At 45.2% G+C, this 23212-nt stretch overlaps 1 protein-coding gene across 1 annotated transcript; it reads right to left on the bottom strand.

The window, feature by feature from the left end:
* Positions 1 to 4555: 4555 nt before the first annotated feature.
* On the bottom strand, positions 4556 to 19736 carry LOC108927438 (pre-mRNA-splicing factor CWC22 homolog). Its single transcript, XM_029247591.1, has 16 exons — positions 19479 to 19736; positions 19088 to 19143; positions 18797 to 18931; positions 18265 to 18579; positions 17160 to 17288; positions 16901 to 17069; positions 16753 to 16806; positions 16355 to 16490; positions 16055 to 16261; positions 14906 to 14968; positions 14484 to 14585; positions 13573 to 13657; positions 11097 to 11157; positions 5209 to 5286; positions 4887 to 5039; positions 4556 to 4687 (listed from the first exon to the last, which is right to left on the bottom strand). The coding sequence occupies exons 1-16, from the start codon at positions 19701 to 19703 to the stop codon at positions 4556 to 4558; spliced, it is 2100 nt and encodes a 699-aa protein (XP_029103424.1). The 5' UTR covers positions 19704 to 19736.
* Between the last annotated feature and the right edge of the window lie 3476 nt (positions 19737 to 23212).

The raw sequence follows: 23212 nt of genomic DNA, 5'->3' as shown, positions 1-23212 counted from the left end.
TGAAGACGGCTCGGATATTTATTTCTCATCAGTTCCACACAAATTTAAATACATATAGACGTGTGAAAATTACTGCATTGCTATTATTGGTATAATTGGTGTTATTTTTAATTGCAACTTTTTTCATTCTTCAGTTAGTGTTGTAGGTGAAATAAGTAAAACTGAGTTCATTCCAGTGTCTCACTTGTGCTCATGTTGTTTATAATAGAGGTCGCTATTATGTGTACTGTGTACAACGTGTAAAACAAAAAAATCAGGACATTTTGTTCTGATACCGCTTGTTGTAATGTCCCAACAAATCGCTCTGCATTTTGATGCCAAATTTTTTATTTTATGAAGAAAACTGGGTCAGTGGTGAAAACATAATATATTAGAAATACAGTTGTATTTTTTTGTTGGCAAAGGGGGATTTCAGGTTCCTATTAAATAGCCCGAGTTTGCATTAATACACCTTTTCATACTTTACCTGTTGAGATTTTCTTTGCTGAAATGGAGGTTTGTTAGTTTCTATCAATGATCCCTTCTGGCTGAGGTACGCATAGGTCAGCAGATTTTGCGACTAGCCACTGATCCTATCAGACTGGATCCAAAGCTGCACATTCCATCAACGCAGCGCTCCTGGCAGTATGTGATGCTCTCCAGGAAGCTAGAGTGGCTTCCCTCTCCTCGGTCTTTGTCCTCCTCGACCTCTCTGCAGCATTCGACACTGTCAACCAGGAGATTCTACTCTCCTCTCTTGGTCAGCTTGGCATCAAAGGAACAGCACTAAAATGGTATGAGTCCTTCCCATCAGATAGATCCTAAGTGGTCTGGTGGGGCTCCCATTTTTCTCCTCAGCCTCTCAACTGGGAGTGATGATTGACTCAAGTCTGTCTTCCTCTCAGCACATCGAAGCTACAACCCGGGCCTGCAGATACATCTTGCATAACATCCGCAGGATCCGTCTCTACCTCATAACCGACTCTGCCCAACTACTTGTCCAGGCCATGATAACATCCTGTCTGGACTATTGCAACTCTCTCCTGTCTGGGCTTCCTGCTACTGCCATCAAACCTCTACAGTTGATATAGAACACTGCTGCACGAGTTGTGTTTGACTTGCCGAGGTGTTCCCGCATATCTCATCTCCCGCCTTCGTCTCACCCGGATCAAATTCAAGACTCTGGCTATGGCCTACAAAAGCATCAATGAAATTGCTCCCACATATCTACAAGACTTGATCATTTGCTGGAATGATCAAGAACTGCTGAATCTCTGTCCACATTTAAAAAGGATCTTAAAACTCACTTCACCCATGATCTCTTAAGTTCACACACACACACAGTTTCTGAACCGCTTGTCCCATACGGGGTCACGGGGAGCCGGAGTCTACCCAGCAACACAGGGCGTAAGGCCAGAGGGGGAGGGGACACACCCAGGACGAGACGCCAGTCCGTCGCAAGGCATCCCAAGCGGGACTCGAACCCCAGACCCACCGGAGAGCAGGACCCAGTCCAACCCACTGTGCCACCACACCCCCCTCTTAAGTTCATATAATGTGTAAATGTTAATTCACTATAATTTTGAGATCATTCCTGTTGGATAAACCTTCACATAGCTACTGCTGTAATGTAAATGTTGATATCAAAAATAAAAAACTTTTTTAAATTGTCGATATTCTGATAAAGTTTTATGCAGTTACTTGTGTGATGTACATTGATTCATATGGTGCAAAGTAAGAAACGAACTGTACTTTAGAATCACGCATCTGCATCTAAGTCTCTCTTTCTGCTAATGTAATGAACACATTGTATTTTAAAAGAGATGTACGTCGCTTTGGAGAAAAGCGTCTACTAAATGAATAAACGTAAACACACAAAGTCTGTTTTGTTGGATATCTGAAGTTCTAAGTATTAATTGCATTTTTAATTCAATCACATTCAATGTTTTACATGAAGCTGCTGTCTGAACAGGAAATACAGTTCTCTATGCAAAGATATGACTTTACATCTCATACGTGCCTCGCTGCACCTGTATCTCTGGCATGAGCTGCGACTCACCAGAACCCCGCATTAGGATAAGTGGTTTTTGATGATGAACGAACATCGCTTTATTCAGTTATGCATCCTTCACTTTTAAGCAACTTATTAAAACACTGCATTCATGATCTTTATCACCTTTATTTTTTCCTGTATTTCATATTTTTTCCATACAACTTTGGAGGAAAGAGTTCGGTACCACAGAGCGTTCGCAATAGTCCTCACTGGACTTGTACACAAAGAGTTGGGGGAAAATCCAGCAAAACCGTGTCAACACCGGGGGACACATCCCTCTGTCCCACCTCTGCTGTGTCTATGCTCTTTATACAGTGGAACATATTTCACCGAGCAATTTCAAATTGTTTATTTTATTCAGGCATCCAACAAAAAGAAACTGCCGGGGCTTAAACCGATGACGGTCATGTTGTGTCTTTTTGACAGGCAAGCTAACCGCGTGTTAAAATAACAAGACGAACTTGGTTGTTGTAGATATTTGCATAAATCACAGCTTCAGAGGAAACCCTTGAGTACAAGTGGAATTATTATGACAGACTTTGCTACTTCCTTATGTTTGCTTCATCACTGGGCAAATGTGTCAGGCCTAATTTTGAGACTGTAAATTCAATTTAGGAGGCATTAGGGTAATGTGGACATTGTTTTATTAGTTCTCCATGATAGTGTTAATGACTCGTAACTGAGTGCTCTACTTAATCCACTTAAAGTGAAAAGGGAAGAAAGTAACAATAGATCAGGGCGACCGTGGCGCCGGTCCTACTTGAGCGAAATGGTCCTAATGGCCGAACTCTAACGTGCGGCCCGTCGGGCAAATTTTCACAAGGGTTCATTTAATTGAGCTGTAATTTCACCGTTGAACCATATTTTACATGTAAAGAAAAGAAAATGTCACAGGAAGCCGTTGTGTACAATTAGCAGTGTGGTTAAAAAAAAGAAAAAAAGAAAGGCATTAAAAAAGGCCCCTTTCAACCAATCTTAGCGGGATTCTGTGGAATCGACTGCAGGCTCTGTCCAAATTCATCCATCCATCCATCTATCCATCCATTTTCTTTCTCGCTTGTTCTACTAGGGTCGTGGTAGCAACAGGGAGAGCAGAGAGGCCCTGTGCCAACCTCGGGGCTTCGTCCCAGTTGGCCGTGCCCGGTATACCTCCAAAGGGAGGCGCCCAGGGGGCATCCTTATAAGATGCCCGAACCACCTCAACTGGCTTCTCTCAATGTGGAGGAGTAGTGGCTCTACTCTGAGTTCCTCCCCAATGTCCAAACTCCTCACCCTGTCACGGAGAATGAGCCCCAACACCCTGCAGAGAAAACTCATTTCAACTCATCCGCGATCTTATTCTTTCGGTCATTATCCAGAGTTCATGACCATAGGTGAGGATAGAGATGTAGACCAACCGGTAAATGGAGAGCTTTGCATTATGGCTCAGCTCCCCCTTCACCGCTACAGTCCGGTACAGCGACCGCATTACTGCTGCCGCCGCTCCCGGTCTGCGGCCGATCTCATGCTCCTTTCTCCCCTCGCTCGTGAACAAGACCCCAAGATACTTGAACTCCTCCACCTGGGGCAAAAACGCTCCCCTTACCTGTAGGGGGCATACCATCCTTTTCCATGAGAGAACCATGGACTCAGACTTTGAGGTTCTGATCCTCATCCCAACCGCTTCACACTCGGCTGCAAACATTCCAGTGCGTGTTGGAGGCAACCATGTGACAGTGCCTAAAGGACAACATCATCAGCAAAAAGCAGAGACGTCACCTTCCGACTCCCACACAGAATGCCCTCCTGACCTCAACTGTACCTTTATAAACTGTCCATTTAGACCACAAACGGGAGTGGAGACAAGGCACAACCTTGGTGGAGTCCAACACCCACATTGAACAGACTTGACTTAATTCCAAGTATGCGGACACAGCTCTCGCTCCATGTGTACAGAGACCGAATGGCCCGCAGTAGTGCACCCGGCACCCCATACCCCCTAAGCACCTCCCACAGAATTTCCCAGGGAACACGGTCATAGGCCTTCTCCAAATCCACAAAACACATGTAGACTGGATTAGCAAACTCCCATGCCCCTTCAGTTATCTGTGAGAGAGTAAAAAGCTGGTCCACATCCAGGACGGAATCCTCATTGTTCCTCTTCCATCCGAGGTTCAACCAAGGGCCGGAGCCTCCTTTCCAGCAACCTGGCATAGACTTTACCAGGGAGGCTGAGAAGAGTCATACCCAGAGAGTTGGCACAAACCCTAAGCCCTGACTCCTGTAAGGGAGGCATACCTCTCAGGTTTAAGAGTTCTTCAAGTGCTCCTTCCACCTTCCGACAATGTCCTCATTAGAGGTCAGAGATTCTTCACCCTTGCTGAACTCAGCTTGAGCAAAGCTCCTCCGACCCCTCCTGAGCCGCCAGATGGTTCTCCGGAACCTCTTTGAAGCCGACCGATAGTCATTTTCCGTAGCCTCTCCAAACTCCTCCCATGCTCTGGATTTAGCAAAAATGCTGTATAATCTGTCATGTCAGTGGACTCACAGATCCTTCAGACGTTCATTCAATTTCGGAAGGCCCATGTAGGCACAGAGTTCCTGGAACAGGATCTTCACAAAGATTCTACTGGAGGAGGTGGTGGTGTCTTCACTCATTTTTATGCACTCAAGCACCTTCACACAGAAAGCAGATTTCACACTTGTAAGCTTAGACAATGCAGTTCCAGAACCTCGGAAGACTAAGTATCTCATGGCAAATATCTCATGACAGTTGCATCATTTCCTTACCCAATAAAAGCAAAATTCATTCTCAAAACAGCTGTTGAGAAAATTACATCTTGAATATAAGAACTTGATTATTAGCACCACTTACACTCCATGGAATCGAATCTGTATACAAAAGGTGCGCAAACATTCTGGCAACGTTTCGCAGCTTGTTGGTCTCGAGGCGATGAATGGTTTCATACTGCTCCTGGAATATGGCTTCAAAACTTTCCATGTACTCTTTCTTCAGCAGACAGAAACGCTGCAAAATGTAGAAATCCAAATCAGAGGTAAGAAACCAGAACAAACAAGACCATCTGTCACACTGAACTTACCACCGTAATTACCCAATGTACCCTACAGGTCAGGAACATTCAGCATAAAACCACACTCTGGAATGCATCTATATAACATTGCAAATGGAGCCTTACCCCAGCCAGAAGTCCAAAGAACTTCTCATAGGTCCTCTGCTGGGCACAGCAGTCCAGAATCATGTTGCATAACTCTTTCTGTGTATTGTAAAGACAGATTTGCATGCATGAATCTTAAAGAGACACTGTGACAAGCTGACATATTGGGCTAACCATTTCCCATATCCTGAAGGTTTGGTAGGACCACCTGGTTCATTCATTACTCAGCATCAATGAGATAATATTTTTCTCATCATACCCAAGGCAACAGACTAGTTCCAGCTGATTATTTTCACGTGCGTGGCTATTGTATGACTGTGAAAATGACTGTATGATTGTTAAAACAGGGCCGCATGTAGAATAGTACTTGGATCCATCTCCTTGAAATCAATGGCCTGGGTTTCTGATCCTGCTCCCACTATACCAACCTTGAGCATGGTTAATTGCTCCTAAGTGATACAATAACAATTTCACTCACCACACACACACAGTCTGAAACCGCTTGTCCCAAGCGGGGTCGCGGGGAGCCAGAGCCTAACCCGGCAACAGAGGGCACGAGGCTGGAGGGGGAGGGGACACACTCGGAACGGGACGCCGGGCCGTCGCACGGCACCCCCGGCAGGACTCAAACCCCAGACCCACCGGAGAGCAGGCTCCGGCCAAACCCGCTGCACCGCCGTACCCCCACAGAAACAATTTCCCAGCTATATAATCGATCGCTGCGGTCGAAAAGTAAGGCAGTATTTTTGTACTGAGGCGTTTGTGGTCATTCAGACAACGACCAAAAACTTGACACTGGGGTTCAATGGGTTTACTGTACTCCAGATGTTAACCACCCACTCTGAATCATACAAGTCACAAATATAGCAGCCAGAGCACACCATTTACCGCATATTATACTGTCTCACAGGCTCAGGGCAGCCTTGGTGAGGTTACCTCTTGCAGACATAGAGGAGCCCATAATCAGTTTGAAAAAGGATGTAAAAGAATGAAAATTAGGAAAGCACACAGGAGGACTGGCTTAGGGAAAGAGTTAAAGCTTAGAAGACATTAAGAGGAGGACGGTAGTGGTATATAAGCATAACTATAATCGACCCTTCATTCTCCGATTCGCAGCAGAAACGGAACAAAAACAGGCTACCTGGTAGGTAAGTATACAGTTGCAAGAATGAACTTGTGAAACCTCTGGAATTACCTGGATTTCTGTATTATTATTATTCATAAAATGTCTGTTCTTCAATTCAGTCACAATAATGCACAAACACAAAAACAACTGTATACAACTGAATACATCATTTAAACGTTCACAAACAACGCTGGAAAAATGGCAACCCCTTGAACCTCCTTTAGAAACAATAACCGCCATCAAATGTTTCCTGCAGCTTGCTGATGACACTTGCACAGCGGTCAGTAGGAATTTTATACCACTCCTTTCTTACAAAACCGTTTCAGTCTGGAATTCCCTGTGTGATCAGCTCTTTCCAGGTCTTGTCAAACCATCTCAAATGGGTTCGGGTCGAGGCTGCAGAACATGAATTTGCTTCCATCCTCTGTTTAAGCCACACTCCTATATTCTGGGTCACTGTCTTGCTGTGTGATCAAACTTCTATTAAGCTTCAGGTCACTACCCTGACATTCTCCTGTTAAATTTCTCGATTCGGTTTCATGTCCATTATTGCCTTAGTGATAGCAAGCTGTCCAGGCCCAAAACCATGATGCTCCATCCACTAGGCTTCATGCCTGGGATCAGGTTTTGGTGTGTAGCGTTCTTCCTCCAAACATAGCATGCTGCATTTCTGGCAAGGAGTTCAAATCTTCTCCTTGCACAGAATATTTTCCGAGAAACATCACAGAACATCAAGTTTGTTTTTTCTTTTTGCAAATCTGAAACAATCTGCAAATCTGCAGTAATGTTTTTGTGGAGGGCAGTGGTTTCCTCTCTGATGTCCTTCTACAAGCACCATTCTCACTCAGTCGTTTCCTTAAAATGGACCAATGAACAGAGACTTTGGCAAGTTCAAGAGATTTCTGCAGGTCCATTTCACCTTCTCCGGCACTGCAAGCAGAACTTTCACAGTGATCTTTGCAGGGATCCAACTCCTCAGGAGAGCAGTAACAGTACTGGTTTCACCTCCAGTCTCATCTCATTGACTAGATCACATGACTCCAGTTAGCTTTAGGAAAAGTCATTACCCTAGAGGTTCACACACTTTTTCCAGCATGCACTGTGAATGTTTCAATGATGTATTCAGTACTGACAAGACAAAGTATAAGTGTTTGTGTGTTATTGGTTTCAACAGATTGTGCATGTTTATTATTATCTACTACTATGGCTTGGCTGAAGATCAGACCACATTTTATGAGCAATTACTGCAGAAACTCAAGTAATTACAAAGGGTTCATAAACTTTTCCTTCCAACTTCACAATGACACTGGCTTGTTAAGTCAACCGGATACAACTGCAGACACCCCGTGTTCCACCTTCCCTTCTCCACGACAGATCTGTTGACAATAGCTGTGTAGGAATCATCAGCGCAAGCATGAACTGTCCAGCTCCCTGAAGACTGCTGCAATTCACCCCCTTGAGAGAAAACAAACTGGAGGAGGAGCAACATTTACATTGTCAACCGAGTGCCACTGGATACCCCTTGGCATCGCTGACGGAACAAAAAAACCGAAAACCCCGAGCTCTTCAGGATACCCAAGTAGAAAAAAGGAGACGGGTCCGCAAGCTTGAGGCGTAATTACCGCCTCTGCCAAACAAAGAGAAAAGAAACATTTAATTGAATCTCACTAAACACATTAACACTCACACTGAAGAGCCCCAAGATCTTTCCTTCTGCCTCTAATGAGACTGGTCCAGTTTTGCTGAGATTCAATGGCACTAGCTTGAGGATGGAGACAGAAAGGACTGGAAATGAGATGTCAAACTGGGTACTGATTTAATCTGGCAGGACAGAAACCCCCAGGAAGAATCTCTCTGCTGGCAACCCTGGTGCCCACAACTGCTCAGCTGCTTTCCCAAAAGCCCTCGCTCCTGGTAAACAAGCAAAGAAACCTCAGTAAGGCAGAGGCAGGGAATGCACAAGGGTACGTGCTGCTTTAACGCTATACACCATCTCTCTCAAGAGCACCTTAACGTTTAAAAAAGCCTCTGACCACAGCGGCTCCTCATCAGCAGCCTAGAAATAATTGGACCGGCTCCGAGCCTTCACGGAGGACACGTGATCTGCCTGTATCGCACACCACGATGCGGTGGTCTGAATGCACGTCTGCAGCACCGCATGTGGGTTAAGGACAGCGAGGACAAAGTCGTGTGCCCGAGGCAGCTCCGACAGAAGCACCGTACCTTAAAACCATCAATGACAGCCTTTCAAGAAAGAAGTTCAGCGGACATACAGCAACTCCCCTTCAGCGCACGCCTGTTCCCATTTTGAGAGCGCTTGACCGTCGGCTCAGCCTCTACGCTCAAATAAACATTTAGCGGCAGATGCTATACGCAAGAGAGCACGTTCATGGACGACACCAACGGCAGCTCTGCTCCGGAAGAAACATTAACACCCAACGCAGTGTGCCAACGTGAAATCCATAACGGTGAGGAAACATCCCGAATGATTTTTACAGACAGCACAACATATACTGTATAAAAGCGGATGGCGCGCATAATACAATCCCGTTTGCCTTCGCGACAGCAGGAGCAAACAGAGTGGAGCATTTATCTGGCTTCTTTATAAAGTCACTTTACTTCTAGTTGAGCAATCAATTTCACTGGCTTCCCAAAAGCTCCAGAGGCACAGTGTGTGTGGACAGAACTTGAACACAACGTGAACAGACGTTCAGGCTGAAAGGAAGACACGGGTCATATAAACCAGCCTTAAAAATATGATTTGGCTGAACGAACCCATATAGTGCAAGTAGATGAAACGGTTACACGGTGGCGAAAAAGGAGGATCGTTAACTTTAATGTGTCATTTCAGCAAAATACAACAACATTTCAAGTTTGAAAGCGCTCAGTTACAGATCGAAAACTAACACGATTTGAGGCCGTTGCAGATCAATAGCTCAAGTCCAACATTACGTCCTGTGTAAACACAATCCTTGCGTATAAACACACGGCATCATAGCAAATTTATTTCCCACCAGAATAACAGACCTAACCATTAACATTTGTGATTTTTCTCAAAGTCAATCCACTGCTGGTTACCCACAATCGCTGAGAAGGGCACTTCAACAAATGGAACGCAAACCACACATTCTGCATGTTTTTATCACTTTAATGGGAGCTGGCATGAAGTGCAGAACAACAGATAGGTGGTGAATAATGAGAGATGCAGCTGTGGAGAGGAACCGGTCTGTAAACCCGGCAGCACCGTGTTTATCTCTGACAAGAACAATAATCTTTGACATCTCTACTACAACCGCGGGCAGGTGCTCATCCGTAGTTCCCGCCCGCACCACCCAGTAGCATTCACACCTGTTCCGCTTTCTGGATTTCTGCGGCACACCGGTGAACATGCTCAACATATGGACAATCAAACACTAAAGCTCAAACTCAAATCGGCACTTCTGGCTTCTACAAGCAGGAGCATCATTAAACATGAATGCAATGGGCTACCTCAAGTCCTAGGACAGCCTACTTATGGCTGTGGAAGGTATTTTTATCACCCCACCATTCAAAGAAGGTTTGTACTTTAGCATATTGCGATCACCAGAAATACTGACACCATGGCATACCAAAGGAAACCCAGGTCAACAGGGTTTTTTTTTTTTTTTTCTTTTTTTTTTTTTTTTAGCAAAGCTAAAAACTGGGACAGAAACGATTCAGAGCAAAAGTATGCATAAATCAGTGCAGTTCTCCCTTGAGTGTTTTTTTACCGATCTGTGATTTTTATAAATTGCATGCCTTCTGACGCTATGAAAAAATGAGACCCCTTCTTATGCTACACACAATTTAGATTTCAACATAAACTTTGTGTCTATTCATGTTGAAGTGTAACTAAGAACAGCAGTGACATTAATACCAAGAACCAGCTGAACCCTAACTTCCTACGAGAGAGTGTCTTAGTGGACAGGTAGCAATCAAAGAAGAAACATGATGTTCCCTTCACGCGATCAACACAACGCCTCCATTGAAGTTCAGCCGCATTCAATCGGGTACAAGCTCGCCCCTGGCCCTCGGAGTCAACCACTGGTCTGAAGGGGATCCCTGGCTCTGTTCCTGAGGAGGAACACTGAATCTGTGCCCCACACATGCAGGTGAACCAGGAGAGAAGGCCAGAGCTTAAGCTGAGAGCTTCAAATACGTAGCTGCCTAAAGAGACCATCCCTAATTGCCTCCAAACCAAACTCCTCCTCTTGTTGTAAGGGAATTGCAGTGATTTTCCCACTGCTTACACTGGCTAAACTGGAGGGATTACTCCAGGCTGCGCTCATTCATTTAATGGCTTCAAGAAAACAGTAATCAGTTTGTGTGACTCTGCGATTCCTGGGAACAGGTACAATCGTTTCTCTCCAGTTTCCGAGAAAGAAAAAACCACCTCGAAACACGGCCGTAACAAGGCACGGACCTAGACAAAAGGCAAGCGCCACAGTAACAAAGACTCATTTGTGAACAAATAAAAAGATCACGATTGCAATACATTCTAAAGGACACCGAAAATCATCTCACAACATTTTGTCACTGAAATTGGTCCCACAACCACACTGCCTTTGCACTTCAAACAGCTGATCCACATTTTCGCATAAAATTCAAAGGGCTACAAAGACAGATCCTTGACAGGCAGAAAAATCACTAATATGACAGTATTAAGACAAATTACAGCTTGAACGGGCTGCTTTAGGCCATGACTCCACAGTGTACTCATGTGACACATGGCTCAAGCCAAGAGAACAGCCAAAGTTACACTCACCGTTTGGCTCTCAGGGAAGTCCATCTTTATTAGTTTGTGAGCACATTCTTCAAAGTCCAAGCTGTTGATACAGACAACACACCATGTTATTACAGGACCCTCCACCTCCTCGAATATATTAATATAAACCAACAATTACGCTACATCAGGCTATCCATTCATCCATTCACCCATCTAAGTGTTTTTTATTTTGATCCATCACATTGTTCGCAGCAGGGTCGTGGTAGTCCGGCACCTATCCAAGAAGTATACGGAGGGCGCACCCCGGATGGTACGGCAGTTCATCACAGGGCAATGTATTTCGTACAGGAGTAGACATTCGCTTCTAAGATTACAAAAAAGGTGGAAATGATACATCTGCTATGAACAGAAATATTCACACAAGTCTTTTGCTGCAAGTCTCATATAGCAAAAATCATTAAAAAGGAAAAATGGAAGCTCATCACAAGGCATTTTAGATGGCATGTTATTTTCGAACGCGCTGACAAATCTGTTTGCGTCATTCAGCTCCCCGTCGGGTTATACACTCTGCAACGGTGTGCAATGTGATCTAACGCAGGGCCACAGGCTTTCTGGTGGACAACGGTCACCCGTCTGCGTTGAGACGAGAAATCATACAGCTGGCCGTTGCACTTTGGGTATTTACACTACCTGAAGAGTCCAGAAGTTACGGAAGAGTCGATTAAAGAGCTTAGAGTCTATTTATTTGTTATAAACCAGTGGAAAGGTGTAGGGGATACTGTAAGTTACGTGGCTGCAGCGGTTGGGGCTACATTTAGTGACTCGCCAAAAATCAGTCTTGTTGGTTTCAACAGCACAATGACTTCTGCTTTGGCGACCGACCCAAAAAAGGTCACCGGAAATTGTCGGGATAGGTACCTCCCAGCACCGCGGTAGGCATGACACCCAGTGCCATTACAGAACGTGGACGTTTGGCCCACGAGCCACTGGGGGCTGTCCTCTGCGCCGAAGACGTGCCGGCGAATGCGTTACCGTGTGAAAATGAGACAGAGCTAAGAGTCTTTAAAACTGCCTGGTGGGTCAGTTATCAAGGTTTGTCCACCCCCCGCTGCGGATGCCTCTGCTTCTCCAGCAGCTGTTCCTGAACATGTTCCAGCCAGTGGCCCTCGGGGAGAGTAGCCTGCCTCTTTTCGTGTGTGCGTGTGAGTGTGTGTGTCTACACACAAAGGCGTTTTCAATCATTTCTACTACGCTCCCTGGAGCTCTCCTATGCGTTCAGTTAGCAACAGCTATGCTGAGTACTAACATTTTGGACTCTCTCCAGCTGGTATAAAAAAGGTGAGCACTCAGCAACTAATAGAAGACAATTAAGAAAATTAATGTCCAGCTGTCAGGTACCATAATGGCAAACACAAATTTAGGAAACCTGCATTTCCTTACTTTTCTGCGTACTTGTGGACTCTTGTGGCCACTTTAGACACCTTTTACTAATTCAAAACAACCATCAGCCCTGATTTTAGCCCTTCGAAGCCCATACCCAGTCAGGTGAAAAACTGGCAAAGCCAGTGAAACGTGCATCAAGCTGAGGTCATTGCTAGTACCAAACACACTCACTCACAAGGCAAACAAACACAAGCCAGACTGCGCACACAACTCATAGCGCTAAGTGCTTCAGTAAGTGAGAGCAGCTCTCAAAAGCTACTGGATGACTGAACACAGCCCCTGGCACCACCCATTATACAGGAGGGCGATGAACAGTGCACCTCGCACATGGTGAAAGTCCAGAGCCTCCTGTCTAACTCACACCACGATGAAAAGACTGTGCATTACAGGCGAGCACCAAACATGTCGTCGTCTGCTCTTGATCTTCCTAAAGAGGAATTGCAGAAGCAATGCAGCACGCGGGCTGCTGGTCCACGAGGGCTTTGAAACACTCCTCCCTTCCAATAGAACAATGTCACGAACATCTCCAGAATCTCCACACATCCACTTTTTGAAAAAAGCACAGAACTGCTGTGCTAAGAGTCAACTCCAAAACTTGGTGGGAAATCTGGAGGGAAAGTAGTGAGCACGTTCGGCGTGTTCCCCTAGACACACCAGAGCATGATGCCCCCATCCTCATCATTCATGTAATACAGTGTGATACAATTTCTCCCGCATGGCACAGTCACCTTTTCAGAGAAAAAACGACTCTCCTAGCCTGCCTGCACTGAAACTCAGTTGAGACGTGAACAAATGTTAAGCACATATACAAACATGGAAGCCTCTGGAATCTGAATGACATCTCTTCACTCCAATATGGCTTCGAGCTCTAGCTAAACCGGCAAATCCTGAAAGACTCCCCTCTCTGCTCAGCACTCGTCATTTTAGCCATCTGGCTTGATTGTTTGATTCAGTCTCAAAAGGGACATTTGTAGACCCCATACACAGTAACATTTAAAGCGCTCCAGTTTTCATGGAAGCTGCCTAAACCTTCGTCTCCCACCTCAAAAAGGAGTACTCGTTCAATACCCACCTGGACTGGATGGCAAGGTAGATGGTTCTGCGAAACGCAACCAGATTTACTTCTGTCTTGTCAAAGATGGTGACTTTGTCTTGTTCTAGAAAAGGGGAAAAGTCAATAGAGAAGGCGAGGGGAAAATAGCTGCAGCAATACTGAAACCCTTGAACAATTTTCTCCTCGACAGCTCAGGCATTCTTTTCTTTCTTGACTTTTCATTTCTAAAACACAAACCTATTTCTGAAAGGAAGAAAAAGGAATTCCCTACAAGAACAGCACAACACAACACTGAGTGAAGGCAACAGATGGATCTCATATGGTCACAAGATCAAACTACAGCCCATGATAATGTCTAAGTGCTGAGAACTGGTGGTGAAGTACATAAATGTGGTGGCCTCTCTCCTTCTGAATAACAGCCTGCAAAGAATGAAGAGGGAATCTGAACAAAATCCCACTTGACAGCCATGCCTGAAGAATGCAGGACTATTAAAGTGTATGATGCACCCCATCGCTCCTCAAGTGCTTCGAGACATTACGTATCAGCTGCAATTTGGCTGTCAAATATCACTTTCCATAAGTTCTTTCATTCATTGCATCTGCTTATAGCAACATAAACCATTAGAAAAAACTATTTAAAGCAAGCAAGTGAACTGGGCACCTTTGAAGACATCGAGGGATGAGGAGATTTTTCTGCATACGTGTGAGTGTGCTCGAAGCCGACTGTGGCACATTATCAGGTGAGCAGAAAGCGAAGGCAACGTATCAGAGCTGCGTGGGGTGATGGGGCGTTAAGGAAAGGACGAACTGCAAAACGCACCCCGGGTATTATTTCACACTACAGTGACGACCTAACGAAGTGTGCGTACATTCGGAATCCCGTCGGGTCCTGGAGAACGAAGCAAGCTTCTACACAGGACAACCCATACCATCTCCGCCCTCCTCCTCCGCTTCCTCGTCATTTTCGTCTTCGTCGCTGCCTTCCCCGTCATCGCCGGAGCCAGAGCCGCTGCTCCCCTCGTCCAGGATCTCTGCGTACGAGACCCAGAGGACCTCGTGTTATACGCAGCCCACGGTTTGAGAGGAACATCAGCATGAGTGTTTACCATCCCTTTACTCCCAGTGACCACATACAGCTCCTTTCCTCAAGTCTGTTTTTGTGCTAAAGATAACACGTAATCCTACTTTTTTAATAATCATCACACGCTTCAAATGCATTGCTGCCCACTGCAGTACAAAGCATAATTAGATGAAAGAAGAAACAACAACTTCCACACAAAGAAGAAACGTTTAATAACACACGTAAAAGAAATTCTGGCACGCAACAAAATGTCATTAGAACATAACTTACCCTTTTTAATTTCTTTATACTTCTCCTCGTTTCCGAGGAAGTCGGTATCCATCTTGAAAACATCTGTTAAGTGACGCATGGTTATTCCACACTCCTTAGCAATTACACAGCAATTTCGAGATGCAAAGAGACACTATTGGAGGCAACCGTCCATAAAAAGTGCTCACTGTGTCTAAGGCCAGCATTATGCATAAAGAGCTTAAAGCAGTAACGGCTTTGTTCGCACTCTGGAATGTGCCCTGCGCTGATTTTCATTTGCAAGCATTTGTCTCTGGAATAACAGAAATTGCATCCCGCTAACAAACACAACAGACTGAAAGTCATTATTGACACACACACACACCCCTCACATGCGCAAGGCTAGTTTTCCTACTTTCGGATACAATAAATTTCCTACGACCGGTGCGAATGTGCCCCGTTTTTTTCCGAATATCAAGCTGCCCTTTCTCAATCATTGCCGTCCCTTACAGCGGTGTCTCATTTTAGTAACCCCTACAGTACTTCGGCAGGGGATGGGGGAGGTTCTCGATGTTCAGAAAACCTAAGACTGTCTGTGGCTTTCACTGCGCAAAAAAAAAAAAAAAAAAAAAAAAAAAAAGACTTTACACTGCAATTGTCTTTTTCCAAATGGTCTAGAAAAGTATACAACAAAAGCGGTGCTTCTAAAACAGCCAGGACTGACTAAAGTCACGCAGTAGGGTTGTGAGAAACGATTTAAAAAACATAATAAAGCAGGTGTAGGGGCCTGAGATATTTTCTAAGATTATACATCATTTCTCTCTGAAAATAATACTACTATTACATTTCATAATCACATTAACATATTCCTATAAATCACCTTAGACAAAAGCATCAGCTACACAAAGAATAATTATAATAACACCGTTATGTCAGGTTTAGAATGCATTACAATTTTTTATTTATTTATTTATTTTTTTTAAACTACTTTAGGGTTACGAAACCATTTTTTGCTTATACTGTTATCTAAGTCTTGTCTTTTTTGGTGAAATTTGCATCATTTCTTGGTTGTGGGGGAATACAAGACAACATTCCCTATAAAATAACTGAAATTCATTGTTGAACAAAGAGGGCCTGCTGGTCAGGGAAAGGGTGCAGACAAAAACTGCTATTAAAGGTGTGCAGTCTTACTTAGGACGTCCTCTGGGTTATAGTCGTCCTCCAACGGGAGCATATGAGTGAACTGGTCATCCTCCTCCACCAGGTCCAGCCCTTCTGAGATAACAGGGTGGTCCTTGAAGCCATCCTTGCGGATCGCAAACATCACCTCAATCATGTACTGAACACGCTTGTCGATCTCTGACTCGTGGAGGACGTTGCGCAGCCTCTCGAAGATGGCTGTGACAGAGAAGCCAGCGTCAGGTGAGCGGAAAACAACGGAGCACAGAAAGTAAACAGACATTCACAGAAACTGAGAAGAAGCCCATGTACCATTGATGCCTCTTGGGGAGACCTCAGTCAGCTTGAGACCACACTCCTTCAGGAAGCTGATGGCCACCTCCACGCTGTCGTCCGTGGGTCGCTCCAACAGTAGGGTCAGCATCTCGAGGCACAGGACCTCGTGAGCCTGAACACAGGGTCAGCAGTGTCAACAGAGCGAGCTTCTCCATCGGCACAACGCATCACCGATGAGACTCGCTCTCAATACCCTTGTACGGAGACCCCAAGGCACAAACATCTTCTGATAACCACCACTTTTAAACCTGCTGTGCAAACTCAGCTTTCTGGCAGAGGAATCCCCTTTACATGCATCATGCCGCTTGCACATATGCTTTATTCCTAGCGGTTGCAAACAGAGTGTTGATTTATACAGGAGACGGAACACTTACCACATTCTGATTGATGAGGTGTGCGACAAACTTGGATGCTGTCAAACACTGTTGCTGTAAAATGAGAGCGAGCCAGAGCATTAGGACCAGGTTCGGCAGCCAGCGTGAGTCTGAGGCCCAGCGATACAGAGACGAAAAGCAGGCGTACCTTGTCATTCCTACGGTAACCCTTGCGGAAATTAAGGATCAGCCTCTTCAGGATGAGCTCTCCGATCTGGGGGAACTTGGAGTTGATGATGGCCACCACAGCTGCATAGACATGGGTGAAAATGGGAGATGCGCCCTGGGCCTGTAGAATGGAGCGGGCCAGGAGCCCCCTGCAGCACAACATGGGGCGCTGTAACTGCACAGACCTTCATCCAAAATTATCCACGACAGCGATCTTGAGGCCAAGACGACATACTTACCTCCCCCTCACAATGTTCTCCTGTAGGAGCTCGTGGATAATGTTGGCGATATTGGAGACGTTCACCTTGTTAATGAGACCGTTGATTGACTTCTTCAAAGCCTCCCAACTCATCCTTTGGTAAGCCAGACTAAAAATTGAACAACAGACAACAGTAATATACCAGGACTAAGGGGGTTTTATTGTCAGACGTGACTTAGTTAAGAATAAGAACAATTAGTTAACTATAGTTCTACAATGCCAACATATATGTTTCCACACACGGGGATGTATTTGCACTGATTTAAAAATCAATCCTCCCAACCCCCTCAAAGGTAAAGTCAACATCACCTACAAATCTATCTGTTGTTATAAAAACTTAAAAGCATTTGGTTAGTAAAACGATAACCTTAAATTCCCACAATCCCTCGAGCAGCTTCTTAATAGACACTAGGTGCAGAAGCATTTTAAAGGGCAGAATTTACAGGCTTCCCATCGAAAGGACAAAAGCACTCAGGACCGCGAGTGAGCCGAACCCCCCCAGTATTAAATTCTGCTGATGGCAAGGCGAGACGAGGTGAGGCAAGCGCTTTTCAGCCTCCCTACTGCCCTTCAGAGTGCCGGGAAAGGCCTTTCCCCCCCGTCCCCTTCTCTGCCCTTGTGCCAGATCTCTGCGGAGTACTCGCCTCCTAATTACCGCCATCAATTACACTACACAACACTTGCCCCCAGGGTGCCACAATGCCACAACAGAAGATGAGAAAAGGTGACTGTGAGCACCTTAAAGTGGCTGATGCACAGTTCTGAAAGGCGCTGGTAGACAGTAGAGAAGCTAAGGCATGTTCCCTCCCACTGCAACATGGAGGATCTGAGAACCCTACATATGCTCTCTGCTCAAAATCAGTGGATCCAAAAAAAAAAAAAATTTTTCTTATACTTTCCTCAGTTGCTAGGGTGTCACAAGGTGTGCTTCATTTGAGGCTCGTCACTTGTTGCAAGAGTTCAGAGGATTTCAGACACAAAGTCCTATTTAAAAGTCGCGTATACTTCTCAAAACCAGAAAAAATGCGATTTTACTGTTTGGTTTCGCCAGCTAACAATTCACTCTCAGTGCGTCACAGACCTACCTGGCCTTGTCTGTGATCTGGGCCTGCATCATGCGCAGTCTCGCGGGGGGAATGTAAGCCCCGCCTGTCCGAGTTAAAATGGGGTCCAGCTCCTCTTTCTTCTTCTTCACCGCAGGCTCCTCTGTCGGGGGACCATCCAGCTGGGCCGGGGAGGGTGACCTGCCCCTCCTCCTAGACTCCACCTCCCTCTCTCGGCTAGAGCGCTCTCTGCGGCTCCTTTCCCTGTCTCTGCTAGAACGGCGCTCGTAGCGTTCCCGGTCCCGCTCGCGGTCACGGTAGCGCTCCCGGTCCCGGTCCCTGCTAGGATACCGTTCTCTAGATATTTTGGAGCGAGACAAAGTAGTTGGAAATCAATACGACAGACCAAGAAAACAGCACTTTATATACACTTATGACAGATAAAGTGCTTGGTACAACGTGCAGTCATCATGAAAATGATTCTCAAGTGAATCAAGTTACTTCCGATATCGTTACCAGTCCTACATTTTTGTCAATTACTCCTTCAGCGGATACTGAGCAGCTCATTTCTAACCTGTCGCTGTTTCTGTCAGTCCCACGGCGTCCCCTCTGGTACCACCGGTCCCGATCTTCAGACCTCTCCCTCTCCCAGCTGTGAAAGGACCGGGGCCTGGAACGCGATCTAGACCGCGATCGCGGGTCACCATCCCTGAAACGAATACCCCACCATTGTCCACACCACTTGCAAGATCACCACAAAAGACGAATGGATGTAGAGCCTCAAACTCCCTACATTTAAACTCACTTCAATATGACAACATCAACGTTCATTTTTATTTCCAACTTGAGTCCCGGAGAGGCTCACCTTTTCTCTGGGGAGGAGCTCCCACGTTGGTCCCTGCTGTCATCACCTAAGCCATGCTGAAACGCACAAAATATATCATCTCCGGGGCCTGCCCCTCATTATTTTTTCTCTACATCCTGTAAGGAGTGTTTGTATCGGTCAATTTCTGCACCTTGTCTACAGCACTGTCTCCGAGTGAGTGAGCGGATATGGTCAGTGAAACATCATACATTAGACCCCTTATGTCAATGACAGTTATCTTGTAATGCACATGGGAAATCCTTACTGGCTCACAAAAGCAGGCAGAGATAAGTCACAACACTCGTAACTGGAAGGGTCTTCATCAAACTTACTGGACTGTCTGAAATTGCCAGGCTCGTCCGCCTTGGCCTGGTCCCTCGTCAGTTCTTACCCGGATGTGAGCCACCCTGCTCTTCATCCTGTGGCGGCCACCTGCGTCACTGTCCTCGCTGCCGTCACTGTCTTCGTCACTCGAGTCCCCGTCACTGCTGCCTTTGGAAGAAGGCCCGCTGCTCCTTGCCCGGGGTCTGCGGCCTGGCTCCGCTTTTTCGGGGCTGCCATCGCCCTCCGACTCCTCTCCTGGAGCGACACAACCATCACTAACAGCTACGGACATTACTCAACTCACAGACTTTCCCTTCCTTTGCAAGACTAGGCATCAGCAAGTACAGTTTACCCAAGCATTATACTGTATTCCCGTCACCATTTCAGCTTATGGGATATGACTTCAAAGGCACTCCAACATTGTCCATCAGTCCAGAAGAACAATCACATTGCTTAAAGCACAGAGGAGCACAAACGCAACGCAAACCAAACAAACAGCTCTCCCTCTCAAAAGACCGGCTGACATTCAGAACAACCAACGGCTTAGTTACTGCCTAACAATGTCCTCCTGGCTCCGCTCTCAAGAGCACTGTGAGCCCTCTGAAATAATAATGAGGCCTACTTCTAGTCCTTGGAGGTCACCATCTGGACCAAGCAGTGACTCACCACCCTTCAGAAGGCTCAAGGCTCCCTTCAGATCAGCAGCGAGTGCTCAAAACCACTGCAGAAAAACGCGCTCAGGTTGAACCTGAAAGGCTCCCGAGCCTAGAGAGGCACAACATATTTGCTCTTATTGGGAAAAAGGGACGGTCAATACCTTTCCTCACCTCTCCATTTCCAATTGGAGTCTGCAAGCTTTTGCCACAAATATGCTAAGCAAAGTCAGGCACAAAGTATCTGAGAAAAGAAAATAAACATTTTCCATTAAGAAATAACCAACGTGGTACTGTCAAGGCCTCTTTGAGAAAACAAGAGGTAATGAAAAGAAAAATCAATTTTCCCCATGTGTGAAAGACAGAGAAAAGGCTGTTATGGATCCATAATCCCATAGCAGCGGTAGATGTAACGAAGATGTCTGACTGACAGCTGAAATGAGTTTTAAACCTCGGTCCTGCAGCACAACTGAGCTACAGCATTTCGATTTCACAACAGCCACGGGATGAACTGAGTTTAAACAACACGCTGTGAGAACTGTATTAAGAGCTTCTGCTGGCAATCAGCTGGAAAAAGACTTGGGGAATAACAGAAGATACCGGGAAGACTACTATCATCACGGTGCCAATAAAAGGGCAATTGAAAAACTCTCGTTTTAAGGGTACATTAAACACGAAATGTTAAGAGCGGTCACACCCCTGATTTCACACAAAATTACATACAGCCAGAGAGGCACTGCTTCAAGACAGAGGGCAGGTTTGACAGCACTGCACGTTCACTTAGCAATTAACTGCAAAGGAAACAGTTTCCTGGAGCAGAACTGATTAAACACACATTTTTATAGAAAGAAGTGCTCTGATAAAACACATTCAGCAGTTCTGCCAATACAGTACAGGCTGCAGTGTTGTCGGGAGGGAGAATGTCAACGGCAGCTTGCGATCTGTTACGTGGCTACGATAATGGGTTCGCTGCTAAAACAGGCGGAACATTCGAGAACAGTTAACCTTTCCTCGGACCCAAAAGTGCGCCAGCTGTCGTGGGGTGATGCAGCTCAACGCGGCAAAGACTGATAGACCGTAACAACACAAAGGCGGTGCTGTGCGTTCATCGCGTGCTGCTCCTTTTCGATCTCATTTCAGAAATAAACGCAGATTCAGCCGAAACCAGCCAGAATGATCAAATCCAGCCCAAGGAAGCCCTAAATCACGAAACGAAAACATCGTTGGCAGAGGTGACGAAAGAGAAAGTCTTGAGCAAAGCTGAGGGTTTTTAAATTTCATTGCGTCTAAACTGTATTGCAGCAATTAGCTCAAAGCACCGTTTAATTTGTTACACTAGAATAAGTGAAAGAGTATCTCCAATGCTGATGATACCTTTTGATTTATCCTCCAGTTAATAAGTCTGTTAATATACCAGTGAAAATTGCATCACTTCTTCAATAATGACATTAATTCGATTGCTATTAATTCATACTGAAACAGAGAAAACAGTGGCTGGACATAATTCTACCTACTTCCAAGGTGACACACCTGTAGAAATGCTGAAGCTTATTCACTTTTGAGAAATCATTTAGAAATGATGAACTGCACACACACTGCAAAGGATCTGGCTGACAGGCTGCAGAAGGTCAGTCAAAGACGCTTCATTACCCCCCAGCGGAGGAAGGCGAAAGATCCTGCTGTGGTGGAGACATGTTGGACATGTAGGATGGCGCCTGTCGCGGTGGACATCCCCCCTTCGAGTGGAGAGCGAACCTGCTGAGAGGCCTTGAAAGCAACAGCTGCTGCTCAGCTAATAACAGCCAGTTTACAGGCGAGAGAAAGTGCCACCTCATATCTTCTCATCATGGAATAACCCATACTCTTAAAATATAATGAACATAATTAATTATTTAAAGCCTTTTGGAGCTCATTCATTTCGCTCTGTTGAGCACAATTAAAACTCTTACAGGTATACAAACTGTGGTTTATTCACAAAAAAAAAAAAAAAAAAAATCAGAGAACTGGTAGCAGCCCACTGAACGGTCCAGCCCATGTCGGGCACCTTTAGATGGACATCGGGAAGAACAAGAGAAGCTCGTGCTTCATTAGGTTGAACTGTGCAAGCGCTGAGCAGAAAGAATAAGTGAAGACACTGCAACAGCACAGACTGGGACTGAGATGCAGGACTCAGGGTGTCACTGACAAGACTCACCTGTTGACCAGCTGTCCTGGAACGGTAGGACAGAGCAGTCAGACACCGGTAACATATTCTATCGCAAACCATCATCACTCTTACATCAATGTCATCCTGCTTCTACACATCACACCTCCAAATAATGCTCTATATTTAGGTACCTTACATTTATTCACATATGGCACATGCTCTTCTCCAAAGCGACGCACATCTCAGAGAAAAATACAATGAGGGCGTTACATCAAGAGAAGGGTCTACACATTAGGATCTTCGTATAAAATATAGGAGGTCACCTTCACTGCCAGAGGGCAACCTCCTAATGACTGACTTAATGACTAGTATTGAGCTGCTGTGATACCACATTATTACACTTCATACCACTTCACTCCACCCTTTCATCTGTAGATATACTTATTTATTAACCAAACATTAATTAATCTATTTGCCATCTTATCTCTGCTCCTTCACTCTATGTATGTCTGTACGTGTGCACGGTGTATTTTGTATGCTGCTGCAATTATGTTAAGAATTTTACTCTGAGGTTAATAAAGTTTTGCTCATTCATTCTCAGAATGGACTTACAATACAGTACAACATTACACGGTACTTCTGTCTCCATGGCAGGTATTTCACTCTGTACAACAGCTTGTATCACAACTTCTGGAGCTGAGAGACATGCTTATTATCTGTAACTCACAAACTTTTATGTCCCACAGTCCCTCATCTTGCTAATTTCAACGTAAACCTAGAATATTGACCTCTATGTTCAAAATCAAAGTCGAAAGTCAAAGTCAACTTTATTGTCATTCCCACAATGTTTAGAACATACATAGGAGTGAAATAGCTCATGGACCACAGTTTGACATATACATATACTATTATTATACTATTACAACAATTTATAATAACCAACTACCAAACTAAAAACACTAAGGAATAATGTGCAGCAGTGTGGTCAGTTTATTAAATAAA

This window comes from Scleropages formosus, chromosome 21 (genome assembly GCF_900964775.1).
Source record: "Scleropages formosus chromosome 21, fSclFor1.1, whole genome shotgun sequence".
NCBI classification, from domain to species: Eukaryota; Metazoa; Chordata; class Actinopteri; order Osteoglossiformes; family Osteoglossidae; genus Scleropages; species Scleropages formosus.
Note: the sequence above shows the minus strand (reverse complement) of the source record. Positions and strands in the feature narration are given on the sequence as shown.